General features: G+C 57.8%; 1 protein-coding gene across 5 annotated transcripts in view; it reads left to right on the forward strand.

The window, feature by feature from the left end:
- The window catches only part of DEPDC5 (DEP domain containing 5, GATOR1 subcomplex subunit), a 148640-nt gene extending 132147 nt beyond the window's left edge, over positions 1 to 16493 (forward strand). For all 5 annotated transcript variants that reach the window (XM_062182725.1, XM_062182726.1, XM_062182728.1 and 2 more), the window contains 5 exons: positions 5609 to 5778; positions 10070 to 10241; positions 13468 to 13528; positions 16026 to 16108; positions 16201 to 16493. In XM_062182725.1, the coding sequence (XP_062038709.1) occupies positions 5609 to 5778; positions 10070 to 10241; positions 13468 to 13528; positions 16026 to 16108; positions 16201 to 16493 (779 nt within the window). The remainder of the gene's footprint in view (positions 1 to 5608; positions 5779 to 10069; positions 10242 to 13467; positions 13529 to 16025; positions 16109 to 16200) is intronic.
- Positions 16494 to 17289: the final 796 nt, after the last annotated feature.

The raw sequence follows: 17289 nt of genomic DNA on the forward strand, positions 1-17289 counted from the left end.
CACGCAGATACAGAGATCTTCCATCCTTTGCTTCACTCCCCAGATGCCTGCAACAGTCGGGGATGGGTCAGGCCAAAGCCAAGCACCCAGAAAACTCCATCCTGGTCTCCCACATGGGTCCCCAGGAGCCAAGTACTTCGGCCATCTTCCACCGCCTTACCAAGCACATTAGCAGGAAGCTGGATCAGAAGCAGAGCCGCTGAAACTCAAACCGGCACTCCGGTATGGGATGCTGGTGCTGCAGGTGGTGGCTTAACCCTCTGTGCCACAACGCCAGCCCCACTTTTGGTCCTTTTAAGTTGGGAGGTAGCTGTCATTTATTCAGAAAACTTTCCTTTTCTGTTGGTGTGTCAAAGGGATTACTCTTGGAAATCTTCTGCAAAGAGTACCAAACCTTATCTGAGCCTTGGCACTTTGGACATTGGAGGCCAAGTGATTCTTTGCTGTGGGGCTGTCCTGTGCAACCTGGGGTGCTGAGCAGCATCCCTGGCCTCTGCTGGGTGCCAGTAGCCCCCCTATCACCCCCTGTGTGGCGTCTCCTGACACCGCCAGATGTCGCCTGAGCAGCGGGGTGTATGTAGACAAAACTGTTTCCAAGGCATCTGAAAACCACTGCCCTTCAGGGAGAGCCATGATTGGAGTACTCAGCGAGAACCCAAGAGGCTTTGATGCTTATCAGAAAGTTCTGGAAGCAGGTGTCCTGGCACGTAGGAAAGGGCGGCCTCAGAGACTGGGGGCAGAATGCATGGTCCAAGCTAGAGCCTCGGTGTTAGAAAGCAGTGCCCCTCTGTGCTGCGTGCTGGCCCCCAGGCTCCTCCTGTGCTTTCCGCGGGCCGGCCATGCCATCTGTTTGCTTCTGCCCTGCCCAGCATGGGGCAGTGGTGACAACAGCATGATTTCTAGAGCCTTCGTGGACCAACCGGAGAGTCATCCTGCATGAGCCTCAGCTGGGTCCTGTCGTGTAGGCTCTGGCTTATGTTTCAGAGCTCGGGAAACCGAGGCTCGGAACAATGAAGCCACTGGCCCCGGCTCCGCCTCTCCTCAGGGCCAGGGCTGGAGTTTATCCTCAGAGAGCTCTAAACGCTGTGCTTCGGCCTCGTGAAGACAGAAGTCGGAGCCCGTCAGGCTGTGGGGTGGTTCGCGCGATGGCCCAGGGCAGTGGCGGTCCTTGCTGATGGAGGACACTCAGGTCCTGGCCCTGGCTGGAAGACCCTAGTGGTCCCCAGTGTGGCTTTTCTTGTCTTTCCCTCCCTGCCAGCCCTGCTGGCCTTCCAGCAGGTTCCTCCCCAGCCCCGACCCCAGCTAGCCTTTGCCCCCCAACCAGGACCTACAACCCGCTGGTCTTGCTGCCTTTCTCCTCTTCCTCGCCATCCCTGTGTCTTCACTTCCCTCATTACACAGCTTAGAGCCACCAAATCTCTACCCCCTGCTCGCCACCCCCAGCCTCAGCATCCTGTGTCGCTGAGAACACGGACCCCCGATTCCCACCTGCTGCCGTCTGCCCTTGCCAGCAGCCATGTCTGTCCCTGTCCCCTTGCCTCCCCACCCAGGGCTGTGCATGACCCCCACCACAACCTGTCGAAGCCCGGGTTTCCACACAGGCACAGGGACATGTGCAGTGCGCGGCAGCGTTCGCACACCATCCCCTGTCTGGGAACTTGCCCCCTCTACCCAGGCATCTTTACTCCTCCATTGTTAAAAGCCAAGCCCAGCAGATACAACAACTGAGAAGTCCAAGTGAGGTTTCTTCCCATGCCCACAGCTGGAGCAGCTTATCACCAGGGAGCCCCGCGTGGCTGAGTCGCCAGCTTCCCGGCCCCATCCTCAGTGTCTGTCAGATAGCCCCTGCCTCCTCCGTTAGCTTCTCCGCTCAGCTCTCAAGACAGCACCCCCTTCCCAGCCCTCCCTCCTGCTCGCTCATCAGCATCCTTTACCGGCTCTCCTGAGCGCTCTGCATCGCGGCCCCAGGCTTTAGCAGCTCATCCAGGCCAGAGGCCTTCATTATCCCGAGATCTGGATGCTCCCAAGCCCCTGTCTCTGCCCCGGACCATGCTCCCTGGGTCAGGACCCCTCCATCCACCTACCTGTGCGTCACCAGAGGACTTCGTGTACAGTGTCCAGACAGCTCTGCTGGTCCCACCCCAGCCCTGCTTCTCCCCTGCATGCTGGTCCCTTAGGCCAGAAAAACCAGCTGCTTCCCATGCTCCTCTCCCTCCCACCCTGCATCCAGCCCACCAGCAAGCCCGCGATTTCTCTCTTCCTCCCTCCCTTCCTTTCTTAAGATTTATTTATTTATTCGAAAGTCATAGCTACAGAGAGAGAGAGGGAGATCTATATGCTGGTTCACTCCCCAGATGGCTGTAACAGCCAGGGCTGAGCCAAGCCGAAGCCAGGAGCCAGGAGCTTTATCTGGGTCTCCCACATGGGTGCAGGAGCGGAAGTACTTGGGCTATCTTCCATGCTTTTCCCAGGCCATTAGCAGGGAGCTGGATTGGAAGTGGAGCAGCTGGGACCTGAACCAGTGCCCGTACGGAATGCTGGCCTCGCGCGTGGCAGCTTTACCCACCATGCCATAAGGGGGGCCCTGGCTTTGGGTTCCTTTCGTTGACTTTCAGTGTAGGTCAGGACTGACTGCTCCTGACTGTCTCCTCTATGCCCTGGCCCAAGGCACCATCATCTCCAGCCTGCATCACTGCAGCCGCCTCCCGGCTGACCCCTTCAGATGGAGGTCGGGTCATGTTCCTCCTCCGGGCAGCGTCCTCTCTGCTCCAGACTCACCTCAGCAGCCCGCAGGCTGTCCAGGCTGTGACCTGTCTCCTGTTCTCCTGCTGGGCACCGCGCCACTCCACTCTGGCTGCCCTGCACATCGGCCACACTCTGCTTCCAGGCCCTTCCTCTTGCTGCTCCCTCACTTGCCTATGTCTCTCTTCCAAGATCATGTGGAGTGAGGCCTTCCGTGACCCCACCCCGCACTTTCTAGGCCTCTCTGACTCTGCTTCTTTGTCTCCTTTGCTTGTAGCTTGTGTGTATTTTCTATTTCCACAGGGATGTAAGCTATGGGATGAGCTTTGTCTTAGTGGCTGTTCCAGCACCTAGGATAGTACTTAGTGGCTGGTCGGTTTCGATCAGCGTGAATGTAGTTTGACAAAATTGGGGAGAAAATTGAAGTTGGAACATTAGGGCTAGGATCTGCAAACCTTCTGACCCTAAGCAATTAACTATGCGCTTGTCAGAAAGACAGTAGTCCTCCTGAAAATGCTGCCAGCTTGGGAACAGACGAGCTGCCTGTCATCTAGGCATGAGCACGGTCCCCACCCAGACAGACAGTGCACATGTCACAGACAGAGGTGCCTGCATGGTCCCAGCTCGTTAGCTGCATTTACTCCTTGGTTATTGCTTCTGGAAAATGCTTCAGGTATTGTCACCTTTGCATCATCATCTCTTTTTTTGGCTTGTTGGAAGGACATTTCGTCACTGAAACACTTTTTAAAACGCATTTTGATTTGAAGAGCATAGAGGCAGAGACAAACGAGGATAAACCAAGAGAGATCTTCCATCTACCAGTTCACTCTCCAAATGCCTGCAGATCCCCGGGCTCGGCCAGACCAAAGCCAGGAGCCCAGAATTCAGTCCAGGTCTCCCATGTGGGTGGCAGGGTCCCGAGTCCTTGAGCCATCACCTGCTGCCACGCAAAGTGCACATTAACAGGAAGCTGGATCAGAAGCCGAGTAGCCGGGACTTCAGCCGGGCCCTCTCGTAGAGGATGCCAGTGTCCCACCCAGTGAGCTAACCGCGGTGCCAAACGCCCACCCACATCGCCATTTTGCTCTCGAGACCGTCTTGACAGTTTCTATAGGAGCTTCTCTGAGGGATGTCCTAAATCAGGAACGTGGGGCAGACACAGAATCTGGTCTTGTGGCGCCTTTAAACAAGTGGAGCCACCGAGTTCTTTAGCTTTCAGTGTCACAGCCAGCTGAGCTGTACCCATGGGGGTCACAACCAGGCCTTGGTGCACTGAGCCTCGGTGAGCTCACGGCTTAAGCTGGGAGGGAGGAATAACAGGAGCAGACAGAGAGGAGGCGAGGTACAAGTGGAGAAGTTCAAGAGCCGAGCTCTTGCAACCCCAAATCCAGAAGTTCCTGTTTTGCCTGGTTTTTTTTAGAGGGAACGGTAAGCGGCATGCCTGGGTTCCATCCAGTGTCCCGGCTGCAGCTCCCCTGCCTCCCAACAGAGACTCATAAAAACTGCTGACTCAGAGCCTCTTTATCCTTATCAGTGGCAAAAGCCATTCGGGGCTTCTACCTGCAAAGCCCAGAACTAAGCTGACTGCTTCGGATAAGGAGAAGCCACGGGGGCAGGGAAGAAGGAGGGGCAGGTCCGAGTTTATGGAAGCCCCGGGTGTGGCAGTGCCCACCCAAGCAGAGCAGAGCGCTGTAGGCCTTTTCTTTACTTCTGGCCATCACTGTGGTCAGGAACTTGATTGTCTGAGAGAGCCTCCACCCAATGGTTCACTCCCCAAAGGCTTGCAACGGCCAGGACAGGGCCGGGCCGACACCAGGAGCCAGAAACTCAGCCCAGGTCTCCCACGTGGGTGGCAGGAGCCTGATTATTTGAGCCATCACTGTTGCCTCGCTGGGTGTGCATTAGCAGGAAGTTGGAGTCAGGGGCCGGAGCGTTCCAGCCTGGCGTGTGGGCATCCCACCTGGTGTCTTAACCATTAGGCCGAATGCCCGCCCAGAGGTTTCGTTTCTTGAGAAAAGACTGTAGAACTGTAAGCTTTCCGGGTTGAAACCAGAAAAGCAAGACTTCCTCTTCACTGTGGTCTAGACTGTGTCCCATTGTCCCTTCGTGGGTCACTGAAACCAGAAGGCCTGGGGTCCGTCTGGCTCAGCTTCTGACCCTGTGACCTTGGCCAAGGCATCGCCCCTCCTTGAGCCGCCATTTCTGCTGCCGTGAATGACAGGGAAGACCTAATCAGTCACGTCAGGCTGACCGTCTGTTTGTTTTACAATAATAGACTATCGTTTAGAGCAGTTTGAGGTTCGCAGCAGAAATGAGCTGTCTGTCTGTCTGTCTCTCACACACACGCACACACACACCCAGCCTCCCCCCACTATCAGCACCCTCCACCGGAGTGGTGCATTTGTTACAGTCTCTGGACTGGTGCTGACTCATCATTATTACTCAGGTTACCATGGTTTACTTTAGGGTTCCTTAAGCACAACCCGTGGGTTTGGGTGGGTGTATGTGACACATAGCCGCCATCGCAGCACCGTACAGGGTAGCTCCACCTGTTTTTGTAAGTGAAGTCTTACTGGAACATCCCGGAGCCATCCACGGCTGCTTTTGCTCTGCAATGGCAGAGCTGAGTAGTTGCAATGGAAACCACACGGCCCACAAAACCCAACGTATTTATTATCTAGCCCTTTACAAAAAAAGCCTGCTAACTCTGGGACAAGATGATTCCTAGGAAACTTCTAGAATCTTTGATTTTCCATTGGGTGATTCTGCAGTTTCCCATCTGGGTGCTTAGCTCTTTCTACTCTCCCTCACCATCCCATGCCTCCTGTTTCCTCTCTTTCCTGCTGCCCATCCTGCACGCCCTCAGCCGCCACGGTCCCAGAGCAGAGGACCGTCACCCTGGACGTCGACGTGAACAACCGCACGGACCGGCTGGAGTGGTGCAGCTGCTACTACCATGGCAACTTCTCCCTGAACGCAGCCTTCGAGATCAAGCTGCACTGGATGGCAGTGACCGCAGCGGTGCTCTTCGAGATGGTGAGAAGCCGAGTGCACATGGCCGCGACCCGCGGCCAACCCCGCAGAGGGGCTCGGTAGAGATTCACGTCACTGGGACTTTTTAGTCCAGGCTCCTGTAGCCTTTCACTTCGACTATAAGAAAAATGTGAATGTTGCTAAAAGTTTAAACAGAAACAGTAGATCCAGGTTTGTCAACCTTAACACTACTGACATCTGGGGCTGGGTGGTTGTCTGCTGGGTTGGGGGGGAGGGGCAGGACTGTGCATTATAGGACATTGGGCAGTGTCCCCAGCCTTCACCTACAAAATGCCAATAGCACACCCCCAACTGTGATAACCAGAAATGTCTCTGAAGGCAGCTATTTGGTCTAGTGGTTAAGATGCCCACATCCCATACCTGAGTGCCAAGGCTCCACACCCCAGCTTCTTGCCAGTGTGCACCCTGGGTGGCAGCAGGTGGTGGCTCAAGTGGTTGGGTCCCCGTGGCCCACGCGGGAGTCCCTGGATTGAGTTCCCAGTTCCTGCTTCAGCCCACCCAGCTCTGGGCATTGCAGGCATTTGAGGAGTGAATCAGTGGATGGGTGCTGTCTGTCTGTCTGTCTGTCTCTTTCCTTCCCACCCACCCTGCCCCATCTCTGTGCCTCTAAAAAAAAAAAAAAAAAAAAAAAAAAAAAAAAGATAGTCTCCATGTTGTCACCTGTCCCAGGGTGGAGGGATTGCCCCTAGCAGAGGATCACGGGTCAAGAACAAGCACACCTGTCTCCCACCCCTGTGTCCTAGGGCTTCCACGTGAGCGCAGCCACCACTGCACTTTGCTGAGTGTGCTCCCAGAGAGATTTCCTGCATTCACACGGGCATGGCAGCATGGGATGTGTCCTGTACACATTGTGTCTCTCCCATTTCAGGATGTCTGTATGCCTGGCGTAGCAGCACAAGTGAATGTGCCTTGTGCTTCTTGTTTGCTGTTATTTGTGTGTGTGTGTTTGTCATTGTTTTTTCACAGTGAGGGCTCTGAAGACACACCTCTTGTTTTCTAAGGACTGCAGAGGATTCTGTTGTTTAGTTGTAGCAGAGTTTACTTAACCACTCCCCTGTTAGTGAATACCACTGCTTTTAACTCAGTGGTTCTCAAACGAGGGATATTTGGCAATGTCTGGAGCCAAATGGTAGCGGTAGGGGGGTGCTGGTGGCATCGGTGAGAGGAGGCCAGGGATGCTGCCCATCAGCCCATAGTGCACAGGACGGCACCCCATGGCAAAGGAGTGATTGGTCCACATGTTGCAGGTGCCGAGGTTGAGAAGCCTAATTTAGTGGGTCCTTCCCTTTCTAGTCCAGGCCTCTCTAATTGGGCCACCACCTCCCCCCACCGCTGCCGCTCGGGCCCCAGTTCCGGTCCCAGTGCCAGTGCCTGGAGGATAAACATTCCTTCCTTATCCGAGCCATCAGTATCTCCCAGGGCCCTCCTTGGTACACGCTCCAGCTCAGCCACAGCAGATATTCCACTGCGCTCCACCCTGGGACAGCAGGGAGTGTCTGCAACTCCAAAGATGGCCGCCGAAAACCAGGAGGTGACCCCGGAGAAACCGGCACAGCAGTGGTGGGCAAACTTCTCTGTCCGCAGCCCGCAGTCTCGGGTTTGACCCATAGAGACGTGCTGTCCTGGGGGAGAGAGTTGTCCAGGTCTCTGTCCGTCCACTGCAGCCTGCCTCCACATGGCACCAGGAAAAGGTGGTCATCTAGGGAACATCGTAAAAGCCTAAATCTCACAGGACGCCCAACTCCTCGTCCTACCCCAGCAGAGCGAGCCTGGGGTGACCGCTCCCTCGCTCCAGTAAAACAAACCCTCGGACCCTGCGGGCTTGAGCTTCTTGCTTGCAGGCTCTGACCGATAACCCAACCTCAAGACGACAGGATCGCAGCCTCTAAAGCCACACACCCATAGTTAGGGTTGGGCGCGGAAAAGGGTGTTGGTTTCCTCAGAGGAGCCAAGCACCACTCTTGAAAAAGCCAACTCTGCTGACGCCGCAGCTCACTAGGCTAATCCTCCGCCTTGCGGCGCCGGCACACTGGGTTCTAGTCCCGGTCGGGGCACCGGTCCTGTCCTGGTTGCCCCTCTTCCAGGCCAGCTCTCTGCTGTGGCCAGGGAGTGCAGTGGAGGATGGCCCGAGTGCTTGGGCCCTGCACCCCATGGGAGACCAGGATAAGCACCTGGCTCCTGGCTTCGGATCAGTGTGGTGCGCCGGCCGCAGTGCGCCTACTGTGGTGGCCATTGGAGGGTGAACCAACGGCAAAAGGAAGACCTTTCTCTGTCTCTCTCTCACTGTCCACTCTGCCTGTCAAAAAGAAAAAAAAAAAAAAAAAGCCCACTCTTCCAATCTATTCATGTATGGCCTACTGAGCACTGCATAATTACTTTGTCAAATTTTTAGAACTGTCCCAGATAAGTGAATTATTATCGTAAGGCAGTGTCCACATTTGTTATATATTAGATTATATATTTTTTAAGATAAATATCGCATAAGACAAAAGGGCAAACTGTTTTGATCAGGCAGGGATCTTGGTTTATGTAGCTGGTGTGTGTGTTCTGAGGAGGAAAGCTAAGCGTGGTCCCCTTCAAGTTTTTATATGATTGTGTTTAACTGTTTTTTTTTTTTTTTTTAAATCTGTATTTGACATAGAGAGTTACCTTCCATATGCTGGCTCACTCCTCACCCAAATGCCCACAACAGCTGGGCTGCGCCAGGTCAAAACCAGGAGCTGGGAGCTCCATCTGAGTCTCCCAGATGGGGGCAGGGACCTGAGTACTTGAGCCATCGTCTGCTGCCTTCCAGGCGCGTTAGCAGGAAGCTGGACCAGAAGCAGAGCAGCCAGGACTTGACCTGGTGCTGCGCTTGGATTGGGATGTGAGCACCCCACGCAGCAGCTTAACCCACAGTGCCATAATGCCCACCTCTTAGCCGTGGGTTTTTTTTTTAAAGATTTATTTTATTTATTTGAAAGAGTTAGAGAGGTAGAGCCAGAGAGAGATCTTCCATCCTCTGGTTCACTCCCCAAATAGCTACAATGGCTGGAGCTGGGCCAATCCAAAGCCAGGAGCCAGGAGCTTCTTCCAGGTCTCCCACATGGGTTTAGGGGCCCAAGGACTTGGGCCATCCTTTGCTACTTTCCCAGGTACATTAGCAGAGAGTGGGATCAGAAGTGGAGTAGCCGGGACTCAAACTGGCACTCACATGGGATGCTGGCACCATAGGCTGGGGTTTTAACCCACTGCGCCACAGCGCCAGCCCCCTTAACCATATTCTTAAAAAACAATATTTGTAGAAATTTCATCTTATACCAGAGCCACATCCTTTAGCACTTTTTTCCCCCTCAATATGCTTCAGTTTTATGGCTTAAAAAAACATCTTAAGAACTAGAAAATTGCCACTGTTTCCTAAGAATATGGGTAGGTGGGCTTTGGGGGTTGGCCAGACAGTGGCTGTCATCCTGTCAGGTCAGACCTTACTGCTCTTGGCCAGAGACCACCACAGTCACCTCCCACCCAACACCAAGTCCTCGCCGCTGGCCTGGGTGCCCCGTTTTCCCACTTGGGACTTAGCTCTCACTGAATTCTTGACAAAGGACAAAGTTAAGAAGACCGTACCTACATCCTGTGACCTTCCTCTACCGTCTCGTGGAACAGGAAGGGTGTCAGCTCTCTCCAGTCTGTTCTTTCCTTAAGAAGGCCTGAAGTCACAGCGCGCGGGCCACGAAGATGAGCTGTGTGCTTAACTCACAGCTTCTCGCGTGTCCGTCAGGAGGTTAAACTATGCTATTTCCTGTCCAGGGCCAGTTTGGAGCCAGAGATCATGAATAAATGAACAAGCCAATCAATACACCCGCGCCATTCGGGCGGGTTTGCTGCTACGGAAGTCTTGTCTCTCATCTCAAAGAATCTGGAGGCTGGGACTGGCGCCGTGGCTCACTTGATTAATCCTCCGCCTGCGGCGCCGGCATCCCATATGGTCACTGGGTTCTAGTCCCGGTTGCTCCTCTTCCAGTCCAGCTCTCTGCTGTGGCCAGGAAGGGCAGTGGAGGATGGCCCAAGTGTTTGGGCCCCTGTACCCACATGGGAGACCGGGAAGAAGCACCTGGCTCCTGGCTTTGGATCGGTGCAGTGCCAGCCATGGCGGCCATTTGGGGGGTGAACCAACGGAAGAAAGACCTTTCTCTCTGTTTCTCTCTCTCTCACTGTCTAACTCTACATGTCAAATAGAAAAGAAAAGAATCTGGAGGTGAGGCCGTTCGTTTCTGTGCTTGCTCCCCACCAGGTGCAGGGCTGGCACCGGAAGGCCACCTCCTGCGGCTTTTTGTTGGTCCCGGTGTTGGAGGGTCCTTTTGCGCTGCCCAGTTACCTGTACGGCGACCCGCTGCGAGCCCAGCTCTTCATCCCGCTCAACATCAGCTGTCTGCTCAAGGAGGGCAGTGAGCACCTGTTTGACAGTAAGAGACCCCCCCACCCCCACCCCGAGCGTCTGTCTCCGCCAGGCCAGTCACACACCGCCCCCCCAACCAAGGGCACCTCTCTGGGGGCCTCCCTGGGGAGAAGAGAGCCTTTTAACAAGGGTCTTGACCCTGGTTCTGTACCGAGTGGGCAAATCGCTTAATGTCTCTGAGCCTCAAATCCCTTATTCCTAAAGTGAGCCTGGCTAGAGCTGCCTCGCCCTCCCAGGAAGACTGCCGTGAGGGGTGGGGCAGAGCGGTGGGCGGCGGAGGGTTTGTCGTGCCGGCTGCATCTGGAGCTTACTCACTGCTCCTCCTCCATACGCTCCAGCCTGCCTGGCTTGGGCTGCAGGGATTTGAACTCCATGGGAGGGAGGCCCGTGTATGCCATCCCCTGCAAAAAACAAAAACAGGCCACAGAGTGGGGAGATGGAAAACAAAACAAAACAGGACACAGTGCCTGTTGTGCAAAGCTGTGGCATGTCGGGCCCTGGAACAGTGCACGTGGCTCCAGTCCCACGTCTCAGGTAAGACAGAGCAGAGTGGAGGACCCTGACCAGTCCTTCCGCAACAGGGTCACTCGTGGGAAAGGTCCGCCCGACCTGCCGCTCCACCCCAGTCTGCCAGGTTCAGACGTCAGGACAGCTCTGCCTGCCGCAGCACATAGCCTTCTGTCCCCAAGCGTTCCTTGCAGACGAAGGTATAAATAGCTCCTAAAAAGCTTGTAATGAGTTCACAGATGATACTTCTTTAAAAAGAAAAGCCGGAGCTGGCGCCGGTAACGTCAGGAGCCGTGTGGCATCTCGGCCACGGAGAATATAAATGTGAAAGAAGCAACTTTGGATGTAAAGGAGCCGCCTTGCTCCCCACGCCCTTGTAAGCCTGTGGCATGGTCAGCAGCAGCAGACAGCCACATCGGGGGAAGGCCCTGGGCCACGCTGCCTGCTCCTGTACTCTCCATGGGCACAGGCTGCCCTCGTGCAAACAGCTCTTCTAGCAGAGGCCCACCCGGGCGTGCCTTGTTTACAACTTGGAGGGCACTTCTGCAGAGACAACGAGGTCCGAAGTGAGGGCTGGGTTCCAGGCGAGCCCCACAGAGTCCCCTCCCCACTGGAGGCCACTGGCTCCATGATACGCTTGCTCGCTCGCTCGCCTGCCTGCTTGCTTGCTTCCGGAGCGTTCTTTATGGACACGCGTCCTCATGGATCCTCCCAGTGTGGCTGGGAGAGGGCTACACCCGCAGCCCTGAAACACCGCTCGGTGGTGCTCCCGTGAGACGCGTCCCGAACCCGGCAGCTTCCTGGCACTGTTGCTTTCCACCAATATTGAGGAGGACAGAGGGATCTTCCCCCACACCATCCAGAAACCTGTCAGGGTCTTTGCACCCCTGCAGCAAACGCACAGGATTGTTCTCGGGCTGGCATCAGAGGCCATTTTGTGTGTGTGTGTGTGTGAGTTGATGGCTTTCCTTGCCAGTTGTAACCAAGTCTTCCAGACCAGCAGCCTCTGCCGGTTGCCATGGTTACAGCGGAAGAAAGGCATCCTGGTTTGAAGGAACGAGGACTTGAATCTGAAAATCGATTTTCTTGCTTCTGGGCCTCTTCTCTCCCTGTTATCTCTGCTTCCCTGTAAAAGGGAATTCAGAAATCTTAAACTTATCTGACAAGAATGTGCCGTGCATGTGTCTTTCCCTATGAGAGCCCAAGTCCTTTTTCTTTTTCACTCTGTAGTGGCCCAGAATCCTCAAATATCCATCCCAGCCTGAGCACTGCAGCTGTGGAAAGAGCAGCAGAGCCACGGCTCTGGGCCTGGGGATGCCCGTGGCTCTGGGCCTGGGGATGGCCCCGGCTCTGGGCCTGGGGATGCCCACGGCTCTGGGCCTGGGGATGCCCCGGCTCTGGGCCTGGGATGGCCCCGGCTCTAGGACTGGGGATGGCCCCAGCTCTGGGCCTGGGATGGCCCCGGCTCTGGGCCTGGGGATGGCCACGGCTCTGGGCCTGGGGATGCCCCGGCTCTGGGCCTGGGGATGGCCACGGCTCTAGGACTGGGGGTGGCCCCGGCTCTGGGCCTGGGGATGGCCCCGGCTCTGGGCCTGGGGATGGCCCCGGCTCTGGGCCTGGGGATGCCCCGGCTCTGGGCCTGGGGATGGCCACGGCTCTGGGCCTGGGATGGCCACGGCTCTGGGCCTGGGGATGGCCCCGGCTCTGGGCCTGGGGGTGGCCACGGCTCTGGGCCTGGGGGTGGCCACGGCTCTGGGCCTGGGGGTGGCCACGGCTCTGGGCCTGGGGGTGGCCACGGCTCTGGGCCTGGGGGTGGCCACGGCTCTGGGCCTGGGGGTGGCCACGGCTCTGGGCCTGGGGGTGGCCCCGGCTCTGGGCCTGGGGGTGGCCATGGCTCTGGGCCTGGGGGTGGCCCCGGCTCTGGGCCTGGGGGTGGCCCCGGCTCTGGGCCTGGGATGCCCGTGGCTCTGGGCCTGGGATGGCCACGGCTCTGGGCCTGGGGATGCCCATGGCTCTGGGCCTGGGATGGCCATGGCTCTGGGCCTGGGGATGGCCACGGCTCTAGGACTGGGGATGCCCGTGGCTCTGGGCCTGGGATGGCCACGGCTCTGGGCCTGAGGATGGCCCCAGCTCTGGGAACCCCAGCCTGAGAACAGCAACCCCTCGCTCCACGGCCTGTTGCTATGAGACAGCCCGCTCAGCCCTCCCACCTCTGTGCTCAGCTCCTGGTCTTCACGGCGATGGGGGAGGGGGCTCATCCACTCCCCTCAGCCATCATTTGTCACAGGTTCACTTCCGTATTTATTTGTTGCTCTTGCCCCACCCCAAGAAGCGGAGCTGGTGACATCGCCTTTTCCTCGCAGGGAAAGGGCAGGCGGGTAGCAGAGTACAGCGGGACTTGTTGCCCTGACTCCTCGAAGCCGCCAGCCTGCGTCTCACGTTACTCTTCCATTTGTTCTGGAATATCACGCCCCCGCCGGCTCTTGACTCACTAGGCTGAGTCTCATGTTGAGCGCCGGCAGCCCACGCTGGCCGCCGAGGACTCAGCCTGTTTCCAGGCCCCGCCACGAGGCCTTGCTTTGGCCATAGCAGGAGCATGGGAAAAGCAGAGTGTAGGCTCCAGGAACAAGGGTTGCCCGGGAGAGCAAAGGGTGGCGAAGGCCAGAGCTGGGGAGAGTCTCGGCCCTGGTGCCCACAGCTCGGCATCTCTCCTTTTCTCCTTTCAGGCTTTGAACCCGAAACGTACTGGGATCGAATGCACCTCTTCCAGGAAGCCATTGCACACAGGTGGGTGCCTGGGCAAAGAGGGAGCAGTGGGGAAGAAGCAGCAGCAGGCACCCCAGTGAAACCGGAGTGTTCCCGGGGAAGGGCTCTCCTCTCCCGGCCGCTGCTGGTCCCCGACAGGGCGTCTCTGCCCGGGTTCCTGTAGCTGTCGCTTTGCCGGCCTCGTAACCACCTCCTTCCAGGTGAGGGGAAAGTGTAGAGCTCTCACCTTAGCCTCGCCCCCTGCGCCAAGCCATCCAGATGACAAGAAATGAGAAATGATAAATCGTGTTAGGACACCCTCGATGTGCATTGAAAAGATGGTTAATGCCTTAAAAAAAAAAAAAAACAAACCTCGGACCAGTAGGTACTTCTTAGCACCTAATATGCATGTCAGCAAAGCCTCTCCTAGGCTCCGCTATCTCACCCTAGACCAGTCCAGCTACGCACTGCATCCCCAGACATCGCTGAGTCTGTATCCGGTTGCTGGTTCGCGTCACCCATGGTGACGTGTAGTCCACTCAGTGTCTTCTCTGTCCTCTCCCTGTTCATGCAGCTTCAGCCAAGGCCATCCGGACCCCACGCCCCATACGCGTACACTCACACGCGCGCGTGGCCACAGGATGGAGGCCAGGCTCTTCAGCCGCCCCCCCCCCCCCAAGCTGCCCCCGGCCTGCCTTGTTAGACCCTGCCCTGGGGTCCGTCCTTTCATCCGCGGGCCTAGCTCAGGTGCCCAGGAAAGACTGCGGTGAACACAAGGGCAGCTGCCGCCCTCCTTCCAGCAGGAAGAGGGGCACACTTGGGGCAGAAGGGAGGGAGTGCCGTGGTCGGCAGGAAGGCAGACGGGCCCGGTCCACCCCCGCCGGCATCCGGCTGAGGAGCCGAGAGCAGCGCCTGGACCTGCCAGGCCTTCATTTTCTCGCCCGCACAGCACTGTTACCAGGGTTCTCTGGTGTCTCTGCTGAGCCTGGGACGCAGCTGGCCAGCCTCCAATGGACAGCGTCGTTAAGAGGAGCCCAGCCCATGGATGAGTTCTTGGGCCTTGCCGCTGGCTGGCTGTCACTCGGATGTGACTGGTGTCTGTCAGACCTGCCTTTTCTCTGCTCAGCCTCCTCCTGGTCCCCCCTTCAGGCCGGCTCCTGCTCGCAGCTTCTGGGCACACTTGCCCGTTCCTCTCCAGCCTGCTTCCCCAGCCTCCTGGCCAGTCCCCGTGGACACTCGCCAGGCCTCCTGTCTGTCCCCTTCACCCGAGCCCCGCCCACCTCGTAACCACAGCCCCGCCCATCTTCTGCACCTGTCAGATTCTTCCTCCGCCCTGAATTCCTGGAACCCTTTCTCCAGACACACACTGCTGCGGGGGCCCTGGGAGGCACTGCCTAGCAGAGTGCCTCGCCCACAGCACTTGTTTAACTTGTAGCGTGTGTGTGGAGAGGAATTCTTAAGCAGGAATGTGGCTGTGTAAGGACACATAGGCCCATCTCAGAAAGCGCTAGAAAAGCACCCATCTCCCCGGGCCCCTCCTGCCGTGCCCAGCCCCTGGGCAGTGATGGTGGCCACGCCCCTTTCCAGGATCAGAGCTCCCCCTCCCCGCCATGGGATCCTGACTCACCTTCTCCTTGAGTGGACAGGGAGGTGGCCAGAGACCATGTATTTAACTAGCCGTGGGGTAAGGGGGGAGGTCTTTCGTGGTGACCCAAGGAGGAAATAAGGTGAGAGTGCACGGAGAGGCTGGATTGGAAAGCAGCTAAGGACGCAATGGCACAGTGCAGACCATTCCACACTGGGAGGAGTCGGGAGAGAGGAAGCTCCCCAGCGCGTGTCAGCCTAGCCACCTCATTTGCATATCTGGCTTCACGATTCTTCGCTAAGTAATGATGCAACGCCAGTGCAGAGCCGGCAGCTTAGATGGAGGCTCCGGCACAGCCCCTCCGCCGCGGAACCCAGGACACGGGCCTATATCCCTACCCTTCTTAGAAAAAAACCCTCCGCCCTGGAGGGCAGAGCAAGCTCCGTTACCGCGTCCTTTGCAGGTAGGGCTGGAACAGGTGCGCTTTATGGATACAGGAGAAGCAGGAATAGAAGTCATCGGAGAGGAATGGGGCAGAACAAGTCGTAGATGAGAGATGGCTCCTGCTGCCCATTCCCGGGGCAGGCCGCCCCAGATCCGTGTCCCTCGCTTTCAAGAGGAAGATTCCAACTAAGGCGCTTCACCCCGTTTCCTGTCCGAGGCCTCTATGAAGAGCCTTGTGTGTGCTTAGCCTGAGAACACAGGGGCTGCCCTCTGAAGTCGGCCTCAGCCTGGTGGTTGAGCCGCAGGCTCAGTGCCTGGCTCCAGCTTCCTTCTAGTGCAAGACCCCAGGAGGCCATGGTGATGGCCCCAGTTACCGGGTCCCTGCCCACAGGGGGGAGACCCAGCTGGAGGGCCTGGGTCCAGTAGTGGGGGTGGGGCGAAGATGCTGAGGTGGGAGCCCGCGGGGTGGAGGGGAAGGCTGAATCCGTGTGTCTTCCCGCCCTCGCTCAGGTTTGGCTTCGTACAAGACAAATACTCTGCCTCGGCCTTTAACTTCCCAGCCGAGAACAAGCCGCAGTACATCCATGTCACAGGTGAGGAGCCGGGTGGGTGGCTGTGGCCCAGCGCGCCCTGAGGTGCGGTCCCGGAGCCCACGCCGACTCGGGCGCCCCCCGGTCCCCTGCAGGAACTGTCTTTCTGCAGCTGCCCTACTCCAAGCGCAAGTTCTCGGGCCAGCAGCGGCGCCGCCGGAACTCCGCAAGCTCCACCAACCAGAACATGTTCTGCGAGGAGCGCGTGGGCTACAACTGGGCCTACAACACCATGCTGACCAAGACGTGGCGCTCGAGCGCCACGGGCGACGAGAAGTTCGCCGACCGGCTGCTCAAGGACTTCACGGACTTCTGCGGCAACCGCGACAACCGGCTGCTCGCGTTCTGGGCGAGCTGCCTGGAGAAAATGCACGCGAGCGCCCCGTGAGGCCGGACGGCACCCCGGGGCCCGGGGTGAGCCCCTGCCCCGCCCACCCCACCCCGGGGCGAGGGTTCCCATCAGGCTCCAGGCTCCTGGCGTCATTGGCTGTGGGTGACTGGGCCAGCCACTGACTCTGCTACCACCTGGATCCCACCAGCCAGTGCCCAGAGCAGGTGGTGGGGGCGGGGATGGCGCAGAGTGCCTGGAGGGAGGAGGGGTCAGGCAGCCCCCAGATGGCCTCCGAGCAGGGGCAGTTCGTGTTCACGTCCTTTCTCCAGCATCAGTGGGGTACCGCTGCCCACCCAGGAACGCACAGGGTGTAAGATAGTTTTGTGAAGTAATGTACCATAGCCCCACACCAGCTGTAAATACCTGTACGTACCAGAAGAGAATAAACTCCTCGCTCAGCCGCGCCGTCCCGACCTGGGGCTGGGCACTGGTGCCACGTGGCCAGGGTCACAGCAGCCAGCACGGACGCGGGAGGGCTTCAGAAGTCACTGCCAGGAGCCGACCGAGAGGCCTTTGGACGGGGGGAGGAGAGTCGGGGTCGGGACTAGCGTGCAGTGACGGCCGGCTTGGGCCCTTGGACGTGGCTCTCGCGCAGTGGGTGAGCCAGGCTCCGAGATGCAGACATCTGCGATCCTGGGCAGAAAAAAACAAAGAAAAGCTTCCATTGGCCCTACCTTAGGTTTAGGTTCCCCTGCTGAGTGGGATTAGGCTTTGTGTGGTGCCTCAGGCCCAGTGCCCTGCCCTAGCCTGCTCAGAGGGGTCGGGGAGCTGCAGGCCAAGGGGGCAAGCCTGA

Source organism: Lepus europaeus, chromosome 23 (assembly GCF_033115175.1).
Source record: "Lepus europaeus isolate LE1 chromosome 23, mLepTim1.pri, whole genome shotgun sequence".
NCBI lineage: Eukaryota > Metazoa > Chordata > Mammalia > Lagomorpha > Leporidae > Lepus > Lepus europaeus.